The following is a 21,859-nucleotide window of genomic DNA, read 5'->3' on the forward strand; positions in this document are numbered from 1 at the left end:
GGCGTGCAGCGCCGGTGGACACCGTCTACCAAGAGAACCATCAACAGGTGAGCCGCAGACTGATGAAGAGCCAAACGTCCCAAATTCTTTACGTGAAATCTGAAAGAAAATATCCCACATAAGCAAACTGTAATGGGGAAAACAACCTTTTAAAGCTGCATTATGTAGTTTCGGGGAAGACATTTTGATAATAGAGTTATCTTTTAATTTCTTTTTTTGTCCCTAAACAAACTAAATACACACATTCTCTTTGTTTTCACGGTGAACAAACATAATAAACAAACTGACCTTAATGGACAACACAATGTCCTACTGTTTCACTTTGTTTACATGTGGCGGACCCTGCCACTTTTCTACTTCTAGCGTTCTGGGGACCTTATTTTCCCTCTGAGAACAGCTCGTTTACTCCAGAAATAAATGCATTTTCCCGAGTTTGCATTATTACCTCATCAACATTGCAGAAACACTAAAATTCAGAGTTTGAATTTCTTCTCCAGAACTACGTAGTGCCCCTTTTAAAAGGCTGTGTAGACAAACGGAGGACTCTCATCAGCGCATCAGTTCAAAACAATGCCAGTTCGACCTAAAAAACACAACATTTGATAGAGGATCCAAAGTTTTAAATGGAAGTCGCACCACAAGTTCACAACCTTTGGTCTTAAAGTCATGTGATGTTTCCCAACACTTTTGTGCGCGTGACCCCTTGTGACAGGTTGCATGTCAGTGCATTCTGAATTTTTCCTCAAATCCTTTCGTTTAAGAAACCTTTAAGAGGTCTGATTGTTTCCCCCATGTCAGTTTGTTGGTTGGTTTGTAATCACAGTTACACAAAAACTACCAAACGGATTTCCACAGAACTTGGATGGGGGATGGCTCTTGGCCCAGAATAGACCCCAGGAACTTTGGGTACAGATCTGGATTAAGGGACAGATCTAGGAATATTTCCGGGATTGGGCATTTAAAAAAAAAAAAAAAAAAAGTTAATTTCTCAGGAAGTAACGCATCTTGCTGAAAATAATCAACCATATTCAGATAACTGGTGTGTACGGGAGAGTGCAACTTGATGCAGATCCTAGATCTGTTGTAACAATAAAAGGGGACTGTTGGGCCTTGGTGGAGGTATGCACTCCACTGAGATGGTGGAAAGACACACCTAAAGGCTAGTTTTCCATGCCAACACGAAGGATGCATGTAAATATGCAGGCAGTGATGGTTAGACTGTTAAATCGTGAAACTGACGCATCAGTTTTCCTTGTGCCCTTCCTCCTCTGTTTTAATCCGAGGCAGGAAATTAAAGGTGACCTGTGTAATTTTGGGGGGAAAAAAACAAAGTTCCGTTTACATTCACAGTTTCTTGGAAAAATACACCGTGTATCCTCGAAGCTTCGAAAAACATTTAACGAAGCCAATTTTCAGAAGAACTTGAAACCTCTGTTTGTATCAGCGTTTGCTTGAACGGCGCGTGCACGAGAGCGTCAACAAAACAGAGACCCACTTTTGAAAACCCTGCTCCACGGCGCCGCTAGTGGTGAGAAACTCCACAGCGTGCCTTTAAGTCAGGAGAGGATGCGACTCATCGGCCCTGAATTTGTCACTTTAACCTTTTCTTTGAGATTTTTCACTTGGCGCCTGCCCTTTTTGGTGTGGATGTGCAGTTCTACTCTATTTTATTTATTTTTTTCCACACTTTTTGGACTAAGAAAACAGAAAAGAAATGCACTTGAAATCACTGGACACACGTCAGCCTGTAAAGTGACTTCAGAGTTGTCCAAACTTTTTTAGCTTGTGCAACTTAAAATCAATGGTCTGCTTGTCTTGGTAATTTCAAAGTAATCTGTTTTCTGTCTTTCTTCTAAAGTGAAGTCAACTTTTCTGATTTACAGTGCAGCACACTTGGCTCTTCACGACGACTAAACCGCACTGTCGAAATGAGCCCAGTGCATCAACATGGCTGTCTTGTCGACTTATGCTGACTGCTGCGCTGTGGTGGAATTGCACAAACATCCTGCACACTTAGATCCGAATAAACATTTTCTTGTCTTTTCGAGTGCAAAGTTGCTCTTCGGAGTCTGATTTATTGTATTGTTATTTTTTGACTTTGAAGCTGTTTGAGGAGTCCCAACAAGTTGTATTGAGATGTGATTTATAGTCCTGGGTCTGGCATTCTGATGGGAAGTTGCAGAGGAGGGAGGTTATAAATATCTCTTCATGTTCTCTTGGGCTCTATATTGATTTTTTTTTTCTTTTAAGTTCAGGCGCTTTGATAGCACGATGACAGCGCATGCTTTTCTCTGCTGATTTTTTGCAAATTGAAGCAAACAATATTTATATTAAGGGAAAATATTTATCAGATATTTCACAACCCAATGTCCCACAGATGAAAAAAAAAAACAAAAACTAAGTGCTGCGGATTCTTTACTCAATTACTTTGCAAACAAAGTAGGAAGAGAAATGCAAACTTGCAAGAGCCACAAAGGAGGGTCAGTGGTTCTAACTTGTTTAGAGTGAGAGAAAAACAAACTAAATATAACCCACAACTCAGACGGCTTTCATTAGATTGCTGGAACTGACACAAAAACGCTCTCTTTAAAAAAAAAAAAAAAAAAGTAGACTGGATATGAAACAGGAGTGCGGACCAAGTATGTCCCTTTTTGTTTAAGCGGGACAGGTTCAAAGACACAAACTGAGCCCAGTCCAAGACTCATACCCACTAAACTCCACCAGATGGATCGATTTTTGCCTGATTCTCATTCACTTAGATGAAACCAGCCAAGGGAGTCTGTCGTTCGGCTGCATGGAAGTAAGTTCACGTCAAGTCCAACTTAGAAAAAGAAGAAAAAGACTGTATAGACGCCAACGTTGTGCCTCACAGCAGCTGTACAATACTGGTCACCTGGAGCACAAGGGAGGGGTGACTGACTCTTCGGTGGCTGTTAAAGGGACAAGATACCAAAATCTCGCTCTTGTCCATGCATTTATTTTTTCTGGATTTTTGTTAAATGATTACGAAATAATAATAATTGTTGAAATACTGAGAGACGGTCACACTAACGAGATAAAAAGTCACACTTATGAGTTCAAAAGTAAGTGACTTCTTTTTCTAGGAGGAAGTCATCAGGTATCAGACATAACTTATACATTCTAGTTTACAGGGCTTGGAAACTTATGTAGACATTTAATTAATTCCCTAACCTTACACAAATGCTGGGGTGCTGCCAACAGTTGTTTTGATGATCTATGTTGAGTGTCCAGGTGTAGGTTTTATTAGCTATTACGCCATGATGATGGAGGAGCTGTCAAGGTAGTAGAGGTTTGGTTCTAATTTATATATGAAATAACATTACAGCAGATACAACTACTATACTACTTGTGCTTTTTACCACAAGGGGGCGCTGTTGTATAAGGCAGGTCGTATTTAACACCTGTACATCGAGAGGTCAGAGTGCAACAAGGTGGCGACTATGTACGATACGACGCTGCTACTGAGGACTATGTTACAGTATAAGTTGTTGAATTGAACGGCGCTTGTTCATGATTCCAGCGTCCCATCGTCGTGGAGTTAACGCCACTGAGTTCATTTCAGTCAATCATTTGAGCCAGAGTGCCACTGCATCTTACTCACAACGAGCTGAAGGCACAGCAACTTCAGTCTGACGCAACTGACAGGAGATGTCATCAGTTTTGAAGTGTTTAATGAGACAAAAAGTCTACACACGTTGACTTATGTTGATATATTTTGCGGTTCGGACAAGAAGAAGGTAATTTGGAACAAAACAAAACACCATAAAGGTCACGGCGTCATCGCCCACAGCGTTGGGTCACGGCCGGGCCAGGCGCTCGAGCGCTTCTCCCTCGCAACGCATGAAGTGTTTGCCCGTGCTCGCTGTGATGTCGATGCAGCCCTGTCGGAGATAGAAGTCCTGAGCGGATTTGTTCCAGTCAAAGATGGTGAAGTTGAGCTGGTGGCAGCCGGCGGCCAGGCCGAGCTGTGGGACGGCAGAGTTAAGCAGGAGGTCAGACATGAGGAGCGCGAAGAGGAGAAACACTGCATCTACTTCATTCATTGTTATATTTAAAAAAAACAAAAAACAAAAAAACTAAAAACTTAACACAGCTGTTTTACTCGCCTGTGCTACTTTGCTCATCAGTGCTCTGCCGATGCCCTTCCCTGGAAGACACGATTGCAGATACAGACGTGATTTAGGTTTTGGCCACTTCTGCATGTCATTATCGACTTTGGATCAGCAAAGACGTGCGTCAAGATCTGAGACGGCGTACTGTACCTCTGAACTCAGGCATCACATACAAATCCCCCATATGGATGGTTCTGCCACACCATGTGTTGTAGTTATAGAAGTACGTAGTATAGCCTATCTTTGTGTGGCCTGAGAGCAAACAGACAAAGCAATGTGAAATCAATTCAAATCATATCTTACCTGGACTGTCCATCCGGGGTCCCTCAGGGTTCCATAGTCGGACCTATTTTCTTATCTTTTTACGTGAACAATTTAATTGATGTCTGTTCAGGGTGTCAGTACACAGCTGTACGCAGATGACGCTGTTATTTTCACCCCCGCGAAAACCACGACAGAGGCTGGTCAAATACTCACAGCAGCAGCTAATTCTGGTTTTAAGATTTTTAAATGTCCTTTTGATGGAAAAAAAAGCTGTGTAAAACTCAAATCATTCACAGTGCTATTAAGCACAATTGCCTTACCGTTTTTTTATCTGCAAGCGAAGTCAGCGGTGCTCTCTGGTAGTTCCCACTCACCTCCTTTGGTTCTGTGCTGTTCTGGCACCTCGGCGATGACGCAGTGGTAGAACGGGTTCTCGGAGAAGCCGTCCCGCTCCAAGTCTGCACATCAAATATATAGAGACCCCTCCAGAATTGGTGGAAATTGGGGGAAAAAAATGGGTTTACGTGCTCTAATTGTACTTATTTTACACGGTACCTCTCTGGGTGATTGTGACGTTGTCTGCATCTTTCAGACTTTCAGCCAACTCCTGTGAGCGCATAAAAACCTTATTTTTAAGAAGATACTTATCCTATACTGAGATCAGCTGGTAGATTACACAAATGTACAGTGTGAAAATTATACTCAGTGTCAAAACCAAGAATTGAATTTATTTCTTTAACTACAGCTAGCTGAATTACTGGACAACACCAAAAGATGTGACAGTGGTCAGCCATCACATTATTACATTGTCTCCAGCAACGCCCACATTCTGTTCTGCCACTCTGTAGATATCTTCTTCTTGGGGTGATAAAAAACCTGATAATATTTTTCCATGGGAATTCCGTCCATTTCCCTGAACTGGTGGTGGAGGAGTTTATTTCACATATGTTTGGCCAATCGTCCTCTGTCAAAGCTGTATTTGCTTCCCTCTCCCAGTTGCATTTGTATGATGTTGAAATGTTTTTGTAAAGTTGCAGGCGTAAGTATATTCTAGAGACCTGTCCGACCCTGCTTTGTGTCTTCCAAGTTCTTGCACTCACCAAGATCAGCCGCCTGATGTCCTTGCAGTCCTCCACGCGTGCTGCTCGGACAGAGAACTCCATCGCTGGATCTGACGGCGCGGCGCTCACGGTGCGGTGGATGCCAAGGGAGAAACGACTGTGTGGTCTGGCAGTTGAACAGGTTTGGGTAAGACTTAACCAGAGTTGAGCAAAGACAGTTGGGACATGGTTTGCATTTATCTTGGACCAGCCTGACTTGTTTGGTCTGTGTGCGCTTTACTTTATTGTCCATGAGGGGACTTTCCTTTCCGGTCAATAGTCGAACACTAATGCGCCTACATCAGATACAAACACAGGACAAGATCCACATCACTGACTGACTTGTGCGACAGGTTACAGCAATGAACATTTAAAGCAACATCAGACCAGTTTGTAAACTCAATGCGTCATTTTCCATCAAATATTTGTCATACCAATAATTTTGATCAATCCCAAGAGCATATCATTCCCTAAACCCTCTTTGTCGTCTGCTTGTTGCATCTTTTTGGCTCATTTGTTATTGTTATTCGTCACACACATAATGACTACAGCTGCGATGATGATTATAAACTTTATAAACTCATACAGCAGTTTTCAGAGTGCTCTGGCGAAGGGGCGAAAGAGAGGAAAACTCACGAGGACAATATTACAGAATAAACGCACAAAGCAGTCGCTGAGGGTTAATAACAAGGAAGACGGGGGGCGCCGCCTAGCTGGGTTGGCAGCGTACAGCGACTCATGTGCCGAGGCCCTGCAGCTGATCCGGGCTCGAGTCCTAGCCCGGGTCCTCCTGCTGCACATCACTCCCCCTCTCTTACCCTGTCTCCTGTCACACTCTTCAGCTGTCCTGTCAATAAAGCCAGAAAAAAGGCCAAAAGACAAAAAAAAGGGAAGGCGGGACAGAAAACCTGAGAACACAGAGTGACGACACAAGTCGTTACAAATCAAATGAATCAACATCACAATTTCACACTACGAGAAACTTAAGCCTGCTACAACACGATGTGGCTCTGCCACACCATGTGTTGTAGTTATAGAAGTACGTAGCATAGCCTATCTTTGTGTGGCCTGAAAGCAAACAGACAAAGCAATGTGAAATCAATTCACTCCTCAAGTTTCAAATCAAGCGTTTGTCAACGTTACATTTCAAATCCTGCGAATTCAGCCAAGTTCAGCCGACAACTGTTTTGGTCGTCGATCTTTCCAGTCTTTTCCTCAAGCGAAAATCTCTAACATTTGCCGGAAGGATTATAACATTATACTAGTATTTGGGTTATGGACCTGCTGTTGAGCACAAGATCAATTTGAGGACTCCGCTTTAGGCTCTGGGAAATTGTGATGAGCATTTTTCTTTTTTTTATCTTAATTGGCAGATTAAGAATGAAAATAATCGTTAGTTGCAGCCTTTACTGTCATGTCAAAATATAAGTCTCATTTTCTCATCACCTGACCCTCCTGGCTCTTAGCGTGTTAGAATCTTTCAGCTCAGTTTTTGGGTGAATCTGATTTACTTGCTCTCCAGCTGCTGATCTGATTAGTAGACGTCAGGGCATGACAGACAGCAATATACAGTCGGCCGTTTAATCAGCTGGCAAATATTGCTTGTTTCGGGAAAAGCATCGCTGCTAATTCTGGTTTTAAGAACTTTAAATGTCTTTTTTAGTTTGATGGCAGAAAAAAAAGATGTGTAAAACTCAAACCACTCACATGCAATCAAGCACGATAGCTTGCCAGTTTTTCAGCTGTATACTACAGTGGCCCTGAAGTGCAAAACACAACGGCAACTCATTCTTTAATAGCAGCACATAAGTCGTCACAGGCAGCGCTCTTGTTTTGAAAACATGTAAACCATGTTCGTTCGGACGGACCAGTCCAATCAGCGACGATTCATGTCGCCCGAAGGGAACCTACCTTTTCCATTTTGGTTAATATGCAGTGGAGTGCGCAGACTTTTTGCAGGGCAGGTGGTGGAAAGAAGGGCACTTTAGCGTGCGTTTTGGCTCCAAAGAGGGCACTTTAGTGCACGTTTTTCAACAATTGGGCCTCAAGGGGGGGCCCCCCTTTGTGCACATCACTGTATTGTGTTGTGTTTTCTGATTTGCCATTGTGATTGCACTTCAGGGCCACCGTAATAAGCAAAGTCAGTGGTGGTCTCTGGTAGTTCCCACTCACCTCCTTTGGTTTTGTGCTGTTCTGGTACCTCGGCGATGACGCAGTGGTAGAACGGGTTCTCGGAGAAGCCGTCCCGCTCCAAGTCTGCTCATCAAATATACAGAGACACAATGAAGAATACAGCTTCTCTTGTGTTTCTATGCCGAATAATAATAATAATAATAATAATAATAATAATAATAATAATAATAATAATAACAGCGTCGCGCCGTCAGATCCAGCGATGGAGGACTGCAAGGACATCAGGCGGCTGATCCACGGTGCGGTGGATGCCAAGAGAGGAGCAACCGGGAGGAAAAGCAAGCTGTGTCGTTATGTGGTCAAACGGGGTTGGGGAAGACAATTATCTTGAACCGGCCTGACCTGTTTAGTCTGTGGGCGTTTGCTTTAATGTCCTTCTATGCGGTGTTGGCGTTACAAATGAACTGCATGCGACTTTCCTGAAGACCCATCACCCCCCGCGGCGTAAAGCCACTTTTGACGGCTGGAGATACAAACACACTTTGCATGTGTTGGAAACTTCCCTCAACAGTTGCTAACACTGCCTCAAACTCAACGAAGCACCTACAGAGACAGCACGCACACACACACACACACACACACACACACACACACACACACACACACACAGCTTGCTGCTATGGAGCCGTGGAGCAGCATGAATGAGACGCCGGAGCGTAACGAGTAATGTAACTCATTACTTTCTTCAGGGAGTAATCATGTAATGTGAGGCATTGCTATTTTTGAGAGTGACGTGTAATACTTTTTTCAGTAACGAGCCCCAACAGTGTTTGTATGGAATTCCTCTCCAGACCAGACACAAACACAGAGCAAGATCCGTATCACTGACTCACCTGTCGCCATAGATCAGGGTGGTCACAGTTTATTCCAAAAGCCAGTGGCAGATGGAACGAACGACGATCCGAGCTTAAACCTAAGCATCTGAAGCTCAGCGTGTATCGGATATTGAAGGGCCAAAACTTTAGATTGCCTTTGACGGGACGTTAAAGTCTAACCCCAGTAACCTCTCAGGCAAGCACACCCACAGTTGACCCCGTCGGCAGCGTAGCCTCCTCGCACCATAAACAGAAACAGAGGGGGAAAGACGACACGTGAAGGCACCAGACACAGGTTATACGTTACCCTTTATTTTGCAGCACTTGGAAACATGTTTAAACATTTAAGTCCCTCGCCATATGTAAATACCGAGACGTGATAGTTGGCTTTAAACACAACAATACAGTCCTCATTCCTCAAGAAGTCCTCAACCCACTGAGCGGTGCCCCTGCACTGCGTGGGTCGACCCGTCGGTAGTAATGGGCGGCGGCGGCGGCGTCAGCCACAGCGTTGGGTCAGGGTATCCGCCAGGTGCTGCAGCGCCTCCCCCTCGCAGCGCATACGGAGCTGGCCCGTGCTCGCTGTGATGTCGACGCAGCCCAGCTGGAGATAGAAGTCCTGAGCGGATTTGTTCCTCTCCAGGACAGTGAAGTTGAGCTGGTGGCAGCCGGCGGCCAGGCCGAGCTGTGGGGCGGCAACATTTGAGCAGGAAGTCAGACATGAGGGCGGATGACATACAGCGCAAAGAGGAGAGATGGTGTAGACGAAGGTGTTGTCGCTCACCTGGGCTACCTTGCTCTGCCGACGCCCTGCCCTGAAAGACGTGGTTACAGATACAGACGTGCTTTATTTCAAGTGTCAGGACACGATATTGTCATGTGTTGAGTTCTGAGACGGCGCACTGTACCTCTGAACTCAGGCATCACATACAAGTGCCCCAGAAAAATGGATCTGCCTCTCCATGGGTGGTAGTCCTTGTGGTAAAGTGCAAAGCCCACCTTTGAGTGGCCTGGGAGCAAACGGAGCAGCGAGCGACAGGTTACAGCAATGAACATTTAAAGCAACATCAAACCGGTTTGTTAATTCAATGCGTCATTTTACGTCAAATATTTGTCATACCACAGTCATCTGTCATCTGCTTATTTCATCTTTTGCTTTCAGAGTGCTCTGGCGAACGGGCGAGGAAAGCGAGGAAGACTCATGAGGACAATATTGCAGAATAAACGCACAAAACAAAACAGGCCTGTTCCCAGATAAAAGAAAGGAAAAGTAACCCAAATATCGATTAATAATACAAGAGAACAAAATCAAGAAAGGACGATAGGAAGAGGGATTAGGAACAGACTAAAGGATCAAGAGCAGTTAAAGGAATAAAAAGACTGAAGGAGGAAAAGTCGGTCCGAACGGTTCAAGTTAAAAGAAGTTACTGATTCTGTGAGCCTAATCTCCTCAGGTAGGTCGTTCACCTTTAGGTTGGAGTCTGGACTTTGGAACGAGCGGAGGGGCCCAACCTGAGGATCTTAGGCTGCTGCCAGGCTCACGCGATGGTCAACGTTTTCAACTGCATGCACATTTGTACGTGTTAGCGACGTATTCCGATGGAACACCGCGCTCGCGAGTTCCCGCTCACCTCCTCCTTTGGTCTCGCTCTGTCCAGGCACCTCGGCGACGATGCAGTGGAAGAACGGGTTCTCGGAGAAGCCGTCCCGCTCCAGGTCTGCGCATCAAATTCAGTTTGATCAGCGTTCGAAGTATTCTTAGGCTGCACATGGATAATGACAGCGACAAGACAAAAAGGCGGTGCCTTGAACAGAAAACAATCCAGGGCTTATCGCTGACTTTTTAATGGACTTTAATGAACTGACAAAGTACACTCAGTAGGATGTCATCACAGCAGCTTGAACAGATTCTGAACTTTAAATCAGGGAACGCGCCTGTGCTGATGTGCGTCCGTCTGCATCGTTACCCACCGCTTTGCATAAATACATACACATGGCTTGTACAGATTGATTATGCAGAACATACTTCACAATCAGCAGGTGAATTCATTTGTGCGTCTGTCCTCTGGGCTTTGACTTGTGCACTGTATCCTAAAGGTGGAGGAGGCGTTTTATTCAAGTAAAGTTCAATAAGAAACACAAGTGCAGGCCGGAATTATTCCCCTTTCTTTCTAGCAGGACAGGCTCAAGGTTGCAAACTGGTCCCAGTCAAATAAAAAAAATAAAATTAGTATTCTTTTCTTTTTTTTTTAATTCTGGAAGATGGATTGATTTTGTCTGATTCTAGACTTAATTTCTTTGAAACCAGCTGGAGGAGGCTGTCGCCCGGCTTCATAAGCAGCTTCAGATTCCGTCCATTACTTAACAATTTCATCACTTCACACACATAATTTGAAAGGAAGAGATCAGTGCAAATACCAAGATTGTGCTTCACAACAGCTGTACAACACTCCTCATCTGGAAGATGAGGGGAGAGGTGTCTGACTCTTTGGTGGCTGTTGTCATAGATTAGAACAGATTTAAAGGGATAAGATACCAAAAACTCACTCTTTTCCAACAGTCACACAATGAAACGTACATCTTGGCTTTCCAATACATAAAGTCCTTTATGTATTTTTGTGCAAAAAAATGATTGAATTTCTAGATGATGACATGTTAAACTGTATGTTACCTTCCCTATCTATCGCCTGAAAATTGCACACCCATCCACCACCACCACCACACACACTTTTAGACATTAATTGTGCCCAGATATTCTTAAGTTTTCACACTTTAAGCAGAGAGGTTAAGTTATCTCATCCATTTAACACAGAAGGTGCTCTAAGTCATAACACATCACAATAGGAAAACACAAAACACAGATTTCAGTGCCTCATTAATGTACTATTTAAATGTATTGCATAGGCCCCATTCCAACACTTGAAACTGCATCCTTGACTCTAAATAATAAGCCAATTGACTGTTTGCTAAACCCAATGTATGTCAATTATAACAAGGCACAGCAGGTTATAATGCTGAAGCGGTGTGAGGGAGGTTGTATTAAGAGTTTGGAGGGTAATGTCCAAAACTAAAATCAGCACAGCAGAATTGTAGGGAATGCATCGTTAGCATGCAGGGCTAACCACGGTACTGCCTGTGGTAGCCTCATGAGCATTAGCTTTGTGGGATTATGAGTGAAGTCAGGCTGTGAAGGAGCCAAAACGCAGCTATATCAGAGTATATGCTAATGTTAGCAGCTCCGTCTTGCGCAGTACTGGACTTGTCGCTATCCGAGCTAGCTTCGCGTTTGTTGAACATCCCAGTGGAGTCCTCATTCTCCAAACTACTTCGCCCGTAGAAGTAAAACACACCTTTTTAAAAATGTAAACATGTTTTTGCAGAGAATAAAAGCATTTTAAGAGAAAGCCGGGCTAACTAATTCTACACAGCAAGTTCCACGTTAACTGGTAGGATGCTGACCATGTTCTGTATGAGGCCATAATGTGCGTATCGTACAAGGTTCATGTTTTAAAGAAAACCAGCTGTAAACGTCAAAAAGTTGTAGCTCTGGTCGTCAGCAATCCCAGTGACTTAGCCACTAATTGGCTAACGCTAGCTAACGCCAGCTAACAAAATCTGCCAGCTGCAGTCATTCCAGCTGACAAAGAAGCGTGGTCGGTTGCCTCTATTTGAAATGGAAGACCCAGGCGGTGAATCTGCCACTGGCATCTTTGTAAACTGCATTGTGCTGCGCTAGCATGTCAAACTTAGCTCGAAGACAGAAACCAAGGGGGCCGGGGCTGAACAAGATTGCGAGATATCGGCTTCGTGATTGTCATTGTCAAGTTTTGGAACGGGGCCACTGAGTGGTGCTCTATCCCTGCACTGTGTGTGTCGACCTCGTGGTTGTGACAGGTCGTGCCGCCATCAGCCCAGTGTCGGGTTAGGGTTGGGCCAGGTGCTGCAGCGCCTCTCCCTCGCAGCGCATCAGGTGGTAGCCCATGTTCGCCGTGATATCGACGCAGCCTTGGCTGTGGTAAAAGTCCAGAGATGATTTGTTCCAGTCCAGGACGGTGAAGTCGAGCAGGTGGCAGCCAGCGGCCAGGCCGAGCTACGGGACAGCAAAGTTAAGCGAGAAGACAGATGTGAGATAAGGGACGGAAACGGGAAATAAACTGATGGGAATGTCCGAGGCAAAACATCAACAGTTTAAAAAATAATGGCTGGATGTTTTACTCACCTGCGCTACCTTGCTCATCAGCGCTTTACCAATGCCCTTCCCTGAAAAACAGACAAACAGCCATAACTGCAGATACAGGCATGCTTTGTGGATGCCGTGGCTGATTTTCAGGAATTATCGTTGACTCTAAAAGCAACAAGGACGTTTCAAGTTTTGAGACGGTGTGCTGTACCTCTGAACTCAGGCATCACGTACAGGTCCTCCATAAAAACAGCTCTGCCGCTCCACGAGCTGTAGGAAAAGAAGTACAGCGCGTAGCCTATCTTGGTATGACCTGAGAGAAAAGAAACAGACAAAAATGTCAAATGAAGGCAACGTGAAAAGAGATTTAAAAGAAAAAAAAGAAGCAGCGTTAAATTGGCTTATTCATTCTGTTGGACATTTTCTACTAATTATGTAAGAGTTTAAGAATGATGGGAGAGAGTGTGAAGGAATCACAGGTTTGGGACACTTCAGTTGTTGTTCAGCCAGTTGGGCTCGTTTTGTTGCTGAGTTACAAGTTTTTTTTGCCTTTCTGTCAGAAAGGGGTGAAAGAAAGACTGCGAATGAAGATAAGATACAGGATTTATGGGTTTGCGAAGCTTCAGGTATGCAGGTTATTTGGCCAATTTAGTACTGGATCCAAAGTGGGACGGGCTACTACAACCCATATCTATGAACTTCCACTTTCACAATACATGTTGTCATTTGATCCAGTCTTAATATAAAGATATTGACCGGCAAGATCCTGCCCTGTTGACATTTGGAATGTATTTTAAGGTGTATTGCACCTGAGGAAAAAGCACATTCTTGTGGCTTATGTTGCTGTGACTTAATTGAGGATTTTAGCCACAAGTTTGCATCTTTTTAACTTGTAGAAACCTCTGCAGAGTTTTTGAGCTTCGTCAAATTCATGTGAAACCGATTCACGGTGCCGTGAGACAGACTGTGTCCTATCAGGCTCACATGCTCTGCTTGAGAAGCTGTTCAACTATGAATATGTGATGGGATGTAAGCAGCCGCTCCTCGGTGTGGAGTCAGATATCTGAGGCCAGAGGAGAGTGGACGGGGGTCGGTGACTGTATGGAAAAAGGGCTGTGTGATGGAAGAACACGGCCCAGCTGGGCAGCAGAGCGTATGTTAACGTTCTCAGTCTTGTGTTCTGAGGAGAGGCGGCGCGTTAGCCTCGTTATGTAAGGGCGTGCGTCAGGGGAGAGGCCGTGTTTCGTTAGGTAACAGAGCTAATAAATGCGGGCTGATGAACCTGGCGACGGCCTGACGGCAAGTGTAAACTGCAGCTGCTCCGAGGCGTGTCGCGCGGTTACCCATTCATAAACAGCTGTAATGTGGAACATTCGATAAAAACGGATATATAATGTCAAACGACAGGATGCACTTGGGCATGGCACTGCATGGACTCCACAAGCTGGGCTTGAAGTCCTGGTACTGAGGCCGTTTATTGTCATTATTCAACACGGGGTTGAGTTACGGAATAAAAGTTCAGGGTGTATGTAAGCAGCAGCAGCAGCAAGCGATGATGATGATGATGTGGTTTGACACTGTCCATCATCTTTGGCTGTGTGTGAGCACCGAGCATCGGTGTTATAAACACAGAGTCCACCTGTCCTCATCCAGCCGTATTGCCGTGGCGGACACAGTTTTCTGGGGGGGGGTTGGGGGGGCCGCAACAGCCTTATTTCATGTTATTTGGCCAGCCCGAGTCCCATTTGGCCCATTCCCTTTCCCTGCAACCCGACATGAGCCAGGAGCAGCCTTAAACCAAGCTGGAAAAAAGAAAATGCCACTGCACCAGAATTTCAGGGTTGGCGTGTCGAAGCATGCCGTACTTCTGGCCACAGTCCTAACAGCGTAATGTCACGGCTGCTTCCTTTTAAAGAGATAGTAAATCTACCTGCTGTTACATAACTGATCAGAGAAGAGGCAGCGCAACGAAGCGCAGATCTGCACCCAGTCACTGACAGTTCCCTCTCACCTTCTTTGGTTTTGTGCTGTTCCGGCACCTCAGCGATGATCCCATGGAAGAACGGGTTCTTGGAGAAGCCATCCTGCTCCAGGTCTGCGCGTCAAACACAAAGACACCGTTTACTTATACCGATATTGAAATTAAGGTCACATGTGGTCTTTCCAGTTGTTCACGTTAGTGTAAAAGTGATCTTGGTTCATTATCTCGTGCTTCTACGTTTCTGAAGAATCAAACAGGCCAAGATGGACAAAACTGTCCCAGTTTAAAATGTCGTGACAGCTGGGCAGTGGTGGAGGGAGCGCTCGGAGCTTTAACACACTGCTCTGCAGAAAAGAAAAAAAAAACACTCTGAGAGGGCATCCTGCGCTCTGTGCCGAGAATCACTGGGTGTGACCTTCCACCTCTGGCAGATATCTATGATGTTATCCCCTCTCACAAAAGACTGAAATGCTTGCAGACAAGAACAACCAGACTGCAGAAACAGCACGTTATCCTGAACCTGTCGGCCTCATTAGCACTCTCAACCTACCCCTGGGGGTGGGTCTGCATAACCGAACAGGCAGCAATTCTATTGCTTTTGCTCTGTGATGCGCTTAAAAAGGTGCAATCTGCAGTTTTGAGGGTGTTTAACTGTGTTTATAAGTGGCGGACCCTGCCACCTTTCAGGGCGCAACACCAAACATCAAAGTGTGTTGTCCTTTGTTTGTTTATTCAGGATTAGGTCGTGCAAAACAAAGCGCATCTTTATTTGATTGGTCAGTGAATTTCATGTCCTCACCAAAAACTACACATTGCGCCTTTAAAGGCGTTACTATAAGATCTTAACACAGCTACTAAAAGGGCCTTTAGACCGGATTGTTTTGTCTACTACTTCCTCCTCAAGGTCATGAGAGAACTTCCCGTGTGAATCAGGGTGTGTTGCGTTTTGATTGTCAGTCAGGTTAAAAAGAAACGCACACACACGCGCGTTTAAACAAGACAGATGTGTGACACAGTACCTCTCTGCGTGATTTTCACGTGCTCTGCGATTTTCTCGTACTCGGCCAGCTCCTGCGAACACGGAAACACACCATGAGCTCGTATGAACCTTTACACACGTCAGTCGGTATCAGTGTTATCAGCCTTGGTTGTTTTGTTTTTTTTTTTTGCGCGCAGGAGCCCGGCAGGAAGTGGCGCCCCCCCTGCGGCCGCTGCGTGCGCATGTGATGCCCGTGCGCCCCGACACAGATCCATGTAATCCAATAACATCCCGATAATCTAATAAAAAAAAACAATAACATCCTCTGCATACAGCGCTGACGTCTCTCTCTCTCTCTCTCTCTCTCTCTTTCACACACACACACACACACACACACACACACACACACACACACACACACAGCTGCACGTGTCCGCTCACCAGGATCATCCGCGAGATGTCCTTGCAGTCCTCCACGTTGGCCGCGCGGATTGAGTAATCCATATTCGGGGTTGTGACTGTGTGTGGGGGTGCGCGCTGGATGCGGGGACGGTGGTGCTCGCGGTGCGGCGGGTTCCTCTGGTGGGATCCGGACGGGTGAGACGTTCGGCGATGACGCGGAGGTGACGCGGCTGTGGCGCTTTGACTCAACCCCACCGAGCGGCCGGCGGAGAGAGCTCCCCGTGTGGACTGAAAGCTGCATTAAAGGACGAACAACCAATTACACTGGTTAGAAATCATATCACAGATGCTTTGTAGAGGGGTTGTGAAAATGTTTTTTTTGACTTATGTGATTCTCCCTGCAGGGCCGGAACAATCCTCCAGGAGGCCCCCGGGGCGGTGGCCCCTTCATGTTGTTAAAGGACGTTGAAAACACACAAAGTTAGGTTCATCGGTTACTCCAAAATCCAAAAGTTTCACATTTCAGATGTTGGATTATGTCAAGAGTACATGTGTGGCCGCGAGTATAGGTTGTGTGAATGTATACAACAAAAACCAGAACAGAGGGCGTTTCGCGCCTTCAGCCAAGAGCAATTCATTTAACCCTAACGCCAGGAAATGGCATAAGAGATACAAAGCAAGTCTGCAAACATGGGGTATTTCCAGCAGTAGAGCAAAAACCATCAACATCAACATGATTTAAGGATAAAAGTGACATATAGTTGCTTTGAGTAATGAATCCTTTACTAAGGAGGCCTTATAATCAATACGTTTTTAGGTTGCTGTTAAAAAAGTATTTTAAAAAATGTTATCAAGTTTAGTGAGAATTAATTCTAATTCTGGGGAAGCTGTTTCTGATCTTGGCGCTGCTGTCTGGTCAAAGTTCCCCTTGGACTTGTTGACCACCAGGGCTTCCGCTTTGCATTTAACATTTTCTTAATTGTACACAACAAGCAGCACATCCATGCTCCCAAAATGTGTAACCTTTGTCCATCTGAAGCTTTCCTCTAGTGCCACCGCAGGCTGAAACTTTAACTTTCAAACAAAGGACGTTTATAATTTACCTGGCAAATTGAATAAACATTCATACCAGGAGGAATAAATAGATATATTAAGGTAACCCTAATGTGCTTTTATTCTGGATGATCTTAACAGTTTCAAAGGAGCAACATTATTCATATTTAGTTAGCTCCATCTCCTCCATCTAACTCTTCCATTGTACATGCTGTAATAAACACTGCGGCCTCTAGGGGTCGCCAGCAGGTTTTAGACTTATGCTTTTGTTATGTCCTCCCTTCTACTCATAATGAAATTGACAGTGTGTGTCTCTTTCTGAGTTATTGGGTGAGGGCCGGGTTCATCCCATAATCGTTCTTCTTCTTCTTCTTTTTTCTTCTCTTATGAAGCTCAAAGCAGCTGAATCTCACAGAAGCTGCAGAGGTTATATTTAGTTCAAGCCGCCTGTGATGACGCACGGTGTGGACATGTCCTCAAACTGTGATCTTCGGCAGAGAAAAATAAGAATGATCTCATGCTTAGGTAGCGGCAAGTCCCCACAACCACAGCGCTGCGTTTGAGGAACTGAGAGTGCCTTAAGAGGGAGAAGCGCCGCAGAAATGAATGAAGTGATGACAACATTATTCATCCTGTGAGGTCTGGGATGACACGTCTTCCCTCGTGGATCCCTGTCAAATGAATTCCCCCGATCCAGTGACTGAATCATGGCATTTTGTCGAGAGGTGTTGCAATCAAAAGTCCATCATTCTCCAACAGGCAGGTTAGTGATGAGCAGCAGCAACACCCCCACCCCCACCCACAGCTCTCAGGGTGAAGGCAATACCATGCAAGCTCCACTGAGGATCATACTGCCCACAATCACTATGAATCTGTGTTGTTTGTTTCCCACTACAAGACTCGTGGAGAAGTTCAAAACACGAGTGCGATCGGCATGTGACGACGTTACGATAGAGTGGTGTTCATGCAGCGTCGGTCTTATGACAGTCAGGTCATTTATGATCAGACAGAATGTGATCTGAAGTAAATGTAACATGTGATTTTAAAAATAAAACCTCCTAATGTAAGCAAATCAAAGGAAAACAGCCGTTTTTTCATTTAGATTGGAAAATGGGTGTGTCTAGGATCACCAGGAAGTTGTCAGCAGCTTCACCAAAGATTTAAGGTCTTCTTTGTGTTTTTAAAAGTTGATGACGCACACAGTCGGGAGGAGATGGAGAAGGACGTGAACACGACACCCCCCCCAAAAAAAATCAGACAAACTGATGAAGATAAAGGGAAAAGAAAGACTACGTAACAAGTAAAACACAGGTGTACGCAGAAAAACAGTGGGAAAAAGACAAAAACAGGAAGTGGAAAGCTGCAGCAAGACACATGAGGGTGGAAGCCACAAAATAAAACGTGAATCATCCCATCTGAAAACCAAAACCGTGCCATCGTGATGTTAAAGGTTTCCAGCTGTTATTGAAGTGGGTGTGTTTAGATTACCACGGTTGGGTCAGATTACTTTGAAATGTTTAACTTTTAAAAGTAACGCTACACCTAATACTGCTGGTGAGTAACACTATGTGTACTAAAAATGTGTGCTGCTGCAAACGTGTCTATTCTACGACCTATGGGATTCTGTTTCAAGAGAAAAAAAGAAGCCATATTTAAAAAAAAAATAAAAAAAAACAATTGGACGTTAACCCAATGAGGTGGTCCTTAGCAATATAATTTCAGATTTTCTTTTTGGAATCTAAATGGTATCTGGGTTGGTTTCGACATAGATGATATTTTCTTGATCCCTGACTGGTGAAAATGCAGCAGCTGAAGAGTCAAGAACAGATGGCGGAAAAGACTCAGTGGACACAAATGGAACAAAAACAGAACACAAAAATATGCTGAAAACCCAGAATGCTGCACAGCTGCCACTCTCCTGATGCCATTATATAGAGATAGTGTGATCCCAGTTACATGTAATCCATTACTAACCTACTGTAACCTGGTGATTTCATGGAACAAACATTAGTCTTTTAACCCCAAACAGTGTTTTTCTGACCCTTATTGTGACACTGAGGCAGTGACGCCCGTGCTTACACGTAAACAAAAACCCTCGGGATTTGTCATTTTTTTCCACTCACAATCTTTTTCTTCCTAGAATACAAAGCAAACAAAATTGTATATATTTGCCACAGTGCAACAGTGTGTTTTCAACGACATCTCGACGCGTTTTCACCGTTGTACCGTCTCACAAAGCCAAAGAGCTCACGTATCGGTTCGTGACGGTTGTGACGGTTTGGTCAAAGAACCGTTTAATGATTCTCAGTGAAACCAGACGACACACACACAAAAAAAGCCCAGTCAGCCGTGTGTGAGATTGACCTGGTTCGAAGTAATAATTGACGAAAGATTCACCAGACAAACATTTACTCATCTAAAAGTCTTCACGCCAGTCAACATGCTTTTAACCACCTCGCTGCCTCGGCGTATGTACGTGTTGATTCTACACACGGTATAATTAGACGAAACGCGGTCGCTCGGGGGGCTAAAAATACACTTTATGAGAGATTTGTCACAGTACATGGCATTCTGCAGACTGGAGGGTGGGGAGGAAATGAGCAGGGAGAAAGGGGGGGATTTCAGCCGGCTCTCTCCTGGCAGAATAACACGGCCTGTGCGGCTATTAATAGCTCCAGTGAAAGACGGCGTGGCTCTTTAAGGGCTGACTAACGGCTCCTTTCAGAGGACGCGAGCAGAAAAAGCCAGAGCACTGCTGCCGTTTTCATCAGCGGCCTCTCCGGCACTGCTGATGACGTGCGTGAGACGACCCTGACAGCTTTTACAGACGTACTTAAGCACACGCAGGCGGCTAGAGGCAGAAACGTTGTGTAGACTGTATTACTCAGTGGGTTGTGTGGGTGCTAAAGAGCCCGGGCCCTCAGCGGGCTATGATGAACGTCTGAAAAAATGCTACAGAGGCCCAGAGAAAATGATGGTATGAGCCGCTGACGTCATACCCGCTTGCATAGAGGAGTGATCTTTAGAGTTGTATCCTCCTGCGATCTGCGGACAGTGTTGCATTTCATGGGTCTGGTGAGTGAGGGCGTCTCATGCTGTAAGACTGGAAATGTCTGCTGACCCCAGGTCACTGACGACGTACCAAAGTGAGTAACATGTCAGTCATAAGCCAAAAATTGCGTCTTTTCTGAAACCCGCTTTTCCTGACGAGGGAAACGCAGCGCGCTTATTCAGTTTGAGGAGAGTGAGATGAGAAGAGTTAAAGTGACCGCCACAGTTTGTGAACATCGGGCCGTAGAAACCAAAAACACTTCCTCTTTACTTACTACTCTACTTTCCCCGGTAGAACGTTCCCTTTGTCGACCCGGTGGACATTTACGAGAGGCGGTTTGCTCCTTTTTCTTTATCACCGTTCATCATATTCAGGCCTTGTTCTCACAAGTTGAAAGTGAGATTAGTCATTTGAGAGCATCAAATGTTCCCTTATGGATCAGCTAAAATGTGTTACAAACAAAACACTGATTTTCTAAATCAAGCCTGCTTTTTTGTTTCTGTGAGCGCGTGAGAGCTACAGTGCTTTATATTGTTGTCGTCCACAGTGTTCAGTCTGTGGAGCGCGCGCTGAAACAATAAAGCCAAGGCTGTGTCGCTTCCATTCAGCGCCAATGAATGGACCGCTCATTGCATAACACCGTGACTTTATTCACACCTCTGAACACATAAAAAAAAAAAAAAAAAAAAAAAAGGCGTTCTGCGCGCCAACTTATTTTACAGCCAGCTCTGTTAGCGTCACTGAAATTACCCAACAAGCCTTCTTAGACACCCTAAAAGAGAAAAGAGCTGCTTGTTTGAGGCTTTACATCCAGATGAACCTCCAAACATTCGGACTGTTGCTTCAGTATTTAGTTGCAACATTTTGACCCGGCTATTTGATTTTGTCGAGCTATTGTTCCTCCCGCGTGTTGCTCCAGCACACTGTGGAGTCGCGCACTGGATCGTGTCTGCTCCTCGCTGGCCCGGACAGGAAGCCACCTCCTCCTCTTCCTGTTTAGTCTAGATTCTGATTGGCCCCTGGCCTCGGCAGCATTTCCACAACAAGGCGATCAACGCGGCCATTTATCAAATGCTGCAAAAGGGAGCTAAACGTGGCTAAAGAGAAGAAAGTGAATGGAAGGGAGTGAAAACAGTCAAAACTAAAGAGGAAGGGCTTACTTTGACTTCCATAAACTCCATGTTTGGACTTTTTTTTTATGTTCCCTCCATGGTTAGCTGCTTCACCACATTATAGTGTGTGTGTGTGTGTGTGTGTGTGTGTGTGTGTGTGTGTGTGTGTGTGTGTGTGTGAACATGAGAACACAGCGTTATGATAAGGGCTATTCAAGTGGCTTGACGCCTTCTATTCTGCTTATCATGAATAACTCGCTCTGAGATTACAGCGGCCGCAAGAGAAAACATGAAAACCCCCCATTTTTGACTTTTTTCTAGGTTGTTACATAACGGGCCGGTCTTTCTTTGGCGTTAGGTTTCCTGCTGCGAATCGCTGAAATAACGGCCTATTTCGAGACGTTGAAAAAAAAACCCTCAAAACTGATCCTTGTGATTAAAGGAATTCCCCCCCAGACTAACCCATCCTCCTGTCTGGCCGTCTCGTATGATACCTAAACCAACAGTTATCTAAGTCTGACAAAGACGGGGAAAAAAAAGGGAAATTAGCTCATCAGCAGGCTGACGCAACCCTCCTGTAAAGATAGGAGGGAAA

The 21,859-nt window shown here is 45.0% G+C and overlaps 2 protein-coding genes and 3 long non-coding RNA genes across 7 annotated transcripts; 2 read left to right on the forward strand and 3 right to left on the reverse strand.

The window, feature by feature from the left end:
* Positions 1-3,365: 3,365 nt before the first annotated feature.
* LOC119027420 (thialysine N-epsilon-acetyltransferase-like) lies at positions 3,366-7,899 on the reverse strand. Of its 3 annotated transcripts, XM_037112599.1 has the most exons (8): positions 7,869-7,899; positions 7,670-7,753; positions 5,498-5,624; positions 4,953-5,004; positions 4,772-4,855; positions 4,284-4,385; positions 4,128-4,168; positions 3,366-3,986 (listed from the first exon to the last, which is right to left on the reverse strand). In XM_037112599.1, the coding sequence occupies exons 3-8, from the start codon at positions 5,558-5,560 to the stop codon at positions 3,819-3,821; spliced, it is 510 nt and encodes a 169-aa protein (XP_036968494.1). In that variant the 5' UTR covers positions 5,561-5,624; positions 7,670-7,753; positions 7,869-7,899; the 3' UTR covers positions 3,366-3,818. The 3 variants fall into 3 exon arrangements, with proteins under 3 accessions (XP_036968494.1, XP_036968491.1, XP_036968492.1); XM_037112596.1 differs by lacking the exons at positions 4,953-5,004; positions 7,670-7,753; positions 7,869-7,899 and having other exon boundaries at positions 5,498-5,964; XM_037112597.1 differs by lacking the exons at positions 4,772-4,855; positions 4,953-5,004; positions 7,670-7,753; positions 7,869-7,899 and having other exon boundaries at positions 5,498-5,964.
* Positions 7,900-8,810: 911 nt separating this feature from the next.
* LOC119027593 lies at positions 8,811-9,615 on the reverse strand. Its single transcript, XR_005077422.1, has 3 exons — positions 9,414-9,615; positions 9,290-9,320; positions 8,811-9,190 (listed from the first exon to the last, which is right to left on the reverse strand). It is a non-coding gene; the product is annotated as an uncharacterized LOC119027593 (long non-coding RNA).
* On the forward strand, positions 9,450-9,883 carry LOC119027595. The gene is made up of 2 exons (XR_005077424.1): positions 9,450-9,580; positions 9,668-9,883. It is a non-coding gene; the product is annotated as an uncharacterized LOC119027595 (long non-coding RNA).
* Positions 9,884-10,334: 451 nt separating this feature from the next.
* On the reverse strand, positions 10,335-16,223 carry LOC119027592 (thialysine N-epsilon-acetyltransferase-like). Its single transcript, XM_037112945.1, has 6 exons — positions 16,087-16,223; positions 15,686-15,737; positions 14,697-14,780; positions 12,897-12,998; positions 12,725-12,765; positions 10,335-12,595 (listed from the first exon to the last, which is right to left on the reverse strand). The coding sequence occupies exons 1-6, from the start codon at positions 16,147-16,149 to the stop codon at positions 12,428-12,430; spliced, it is 510 nt and encodes a 169-aa protein (XP_036968840.1). The 5' UTR covers positions 16,150-16,223; the 3' UTR covers positions 10,335-12,427.
* LOC119027594 lies at positions 15,744-18,153 on the forward strand. Its single transcript, XR_005077423.1, has 3 exons — positions 15,744-15,920; positions 16,069-16,374; positions 16,452-18,153. It is a non-coding gene; the product is annotated as an uncharacterized LOC119027594 (long non-coding RNA).
* Positions 18,154-21,859: the final 3,706 nt, after the last annotated feature.

Source organism: Acanthopagrus latus, chromosome 10 (assembly GCF_904848185.1).
Source record: "Acanthopagrus latus isolate v.2019 chromosome 10, fAcaLat1.1, whole genome shotgun sequence".
In the NCBI taxonomy this organism is placed as follows: domain Eukaryota; kingdom Metazoa; phylum Chordata; class Actinopteri; order Spariformes; family Sparidae; genus Acanthopagrus; species Acanthopagrus latus.

What these genes read in the sequence shown, in the direction of transcription:
- LOC119027420 (XM_037112596.1), bottom strand. Translation starts at nt 5,750, where the DNA reads ATGGACAATAAAGTAAAGCGCACACAGACCAAACAAGTCAGGCTGGTC. An exon ending in ACAGCACAGAACCAAAGGAG is followed by an intron (nt 4,386 to 4,771) that starts GTGAGTGGGAAC and finishes GTTTGCTCTCAG; the next exon opens with GCCACACAAAGATAGGCTAT. An exon ending in TGTGATGCCTGAGTTCAGAG is followed by an intron (nt 4,169 to 4,283) that starts GTACAGTACGCC and finishes CGTGTCTTCCAG; the next exon opens with GGAAGGGCATCGGCAGAGCA.
- LOC119027592 (XM_037112945.1), bottom strand. Translation starts at nt 16,149, where the DNA reads ATGGATTACTCAATCCGCGCGGCCAACGTGGAGGACTGCAAGGACATC. An exon ending in ACATCTCGCGGATGATCCTG is followed by an intron (nt 15,738 to 16,086) that starts GTGAGCGGACAC and finishes CCGTGTTCGCAG; the next exon opens with GAGCTGGCCGAGTACGAGAA. An exon ending in ACAGCACAAAACCAAAGAAG is followed by an intron (nt 12,999 to 14,696) that starts GTGAGAGGGAAC and finishes CTTTTCTCTCAG; the next exon opens with GTCATACCAAGATAGGCTAC.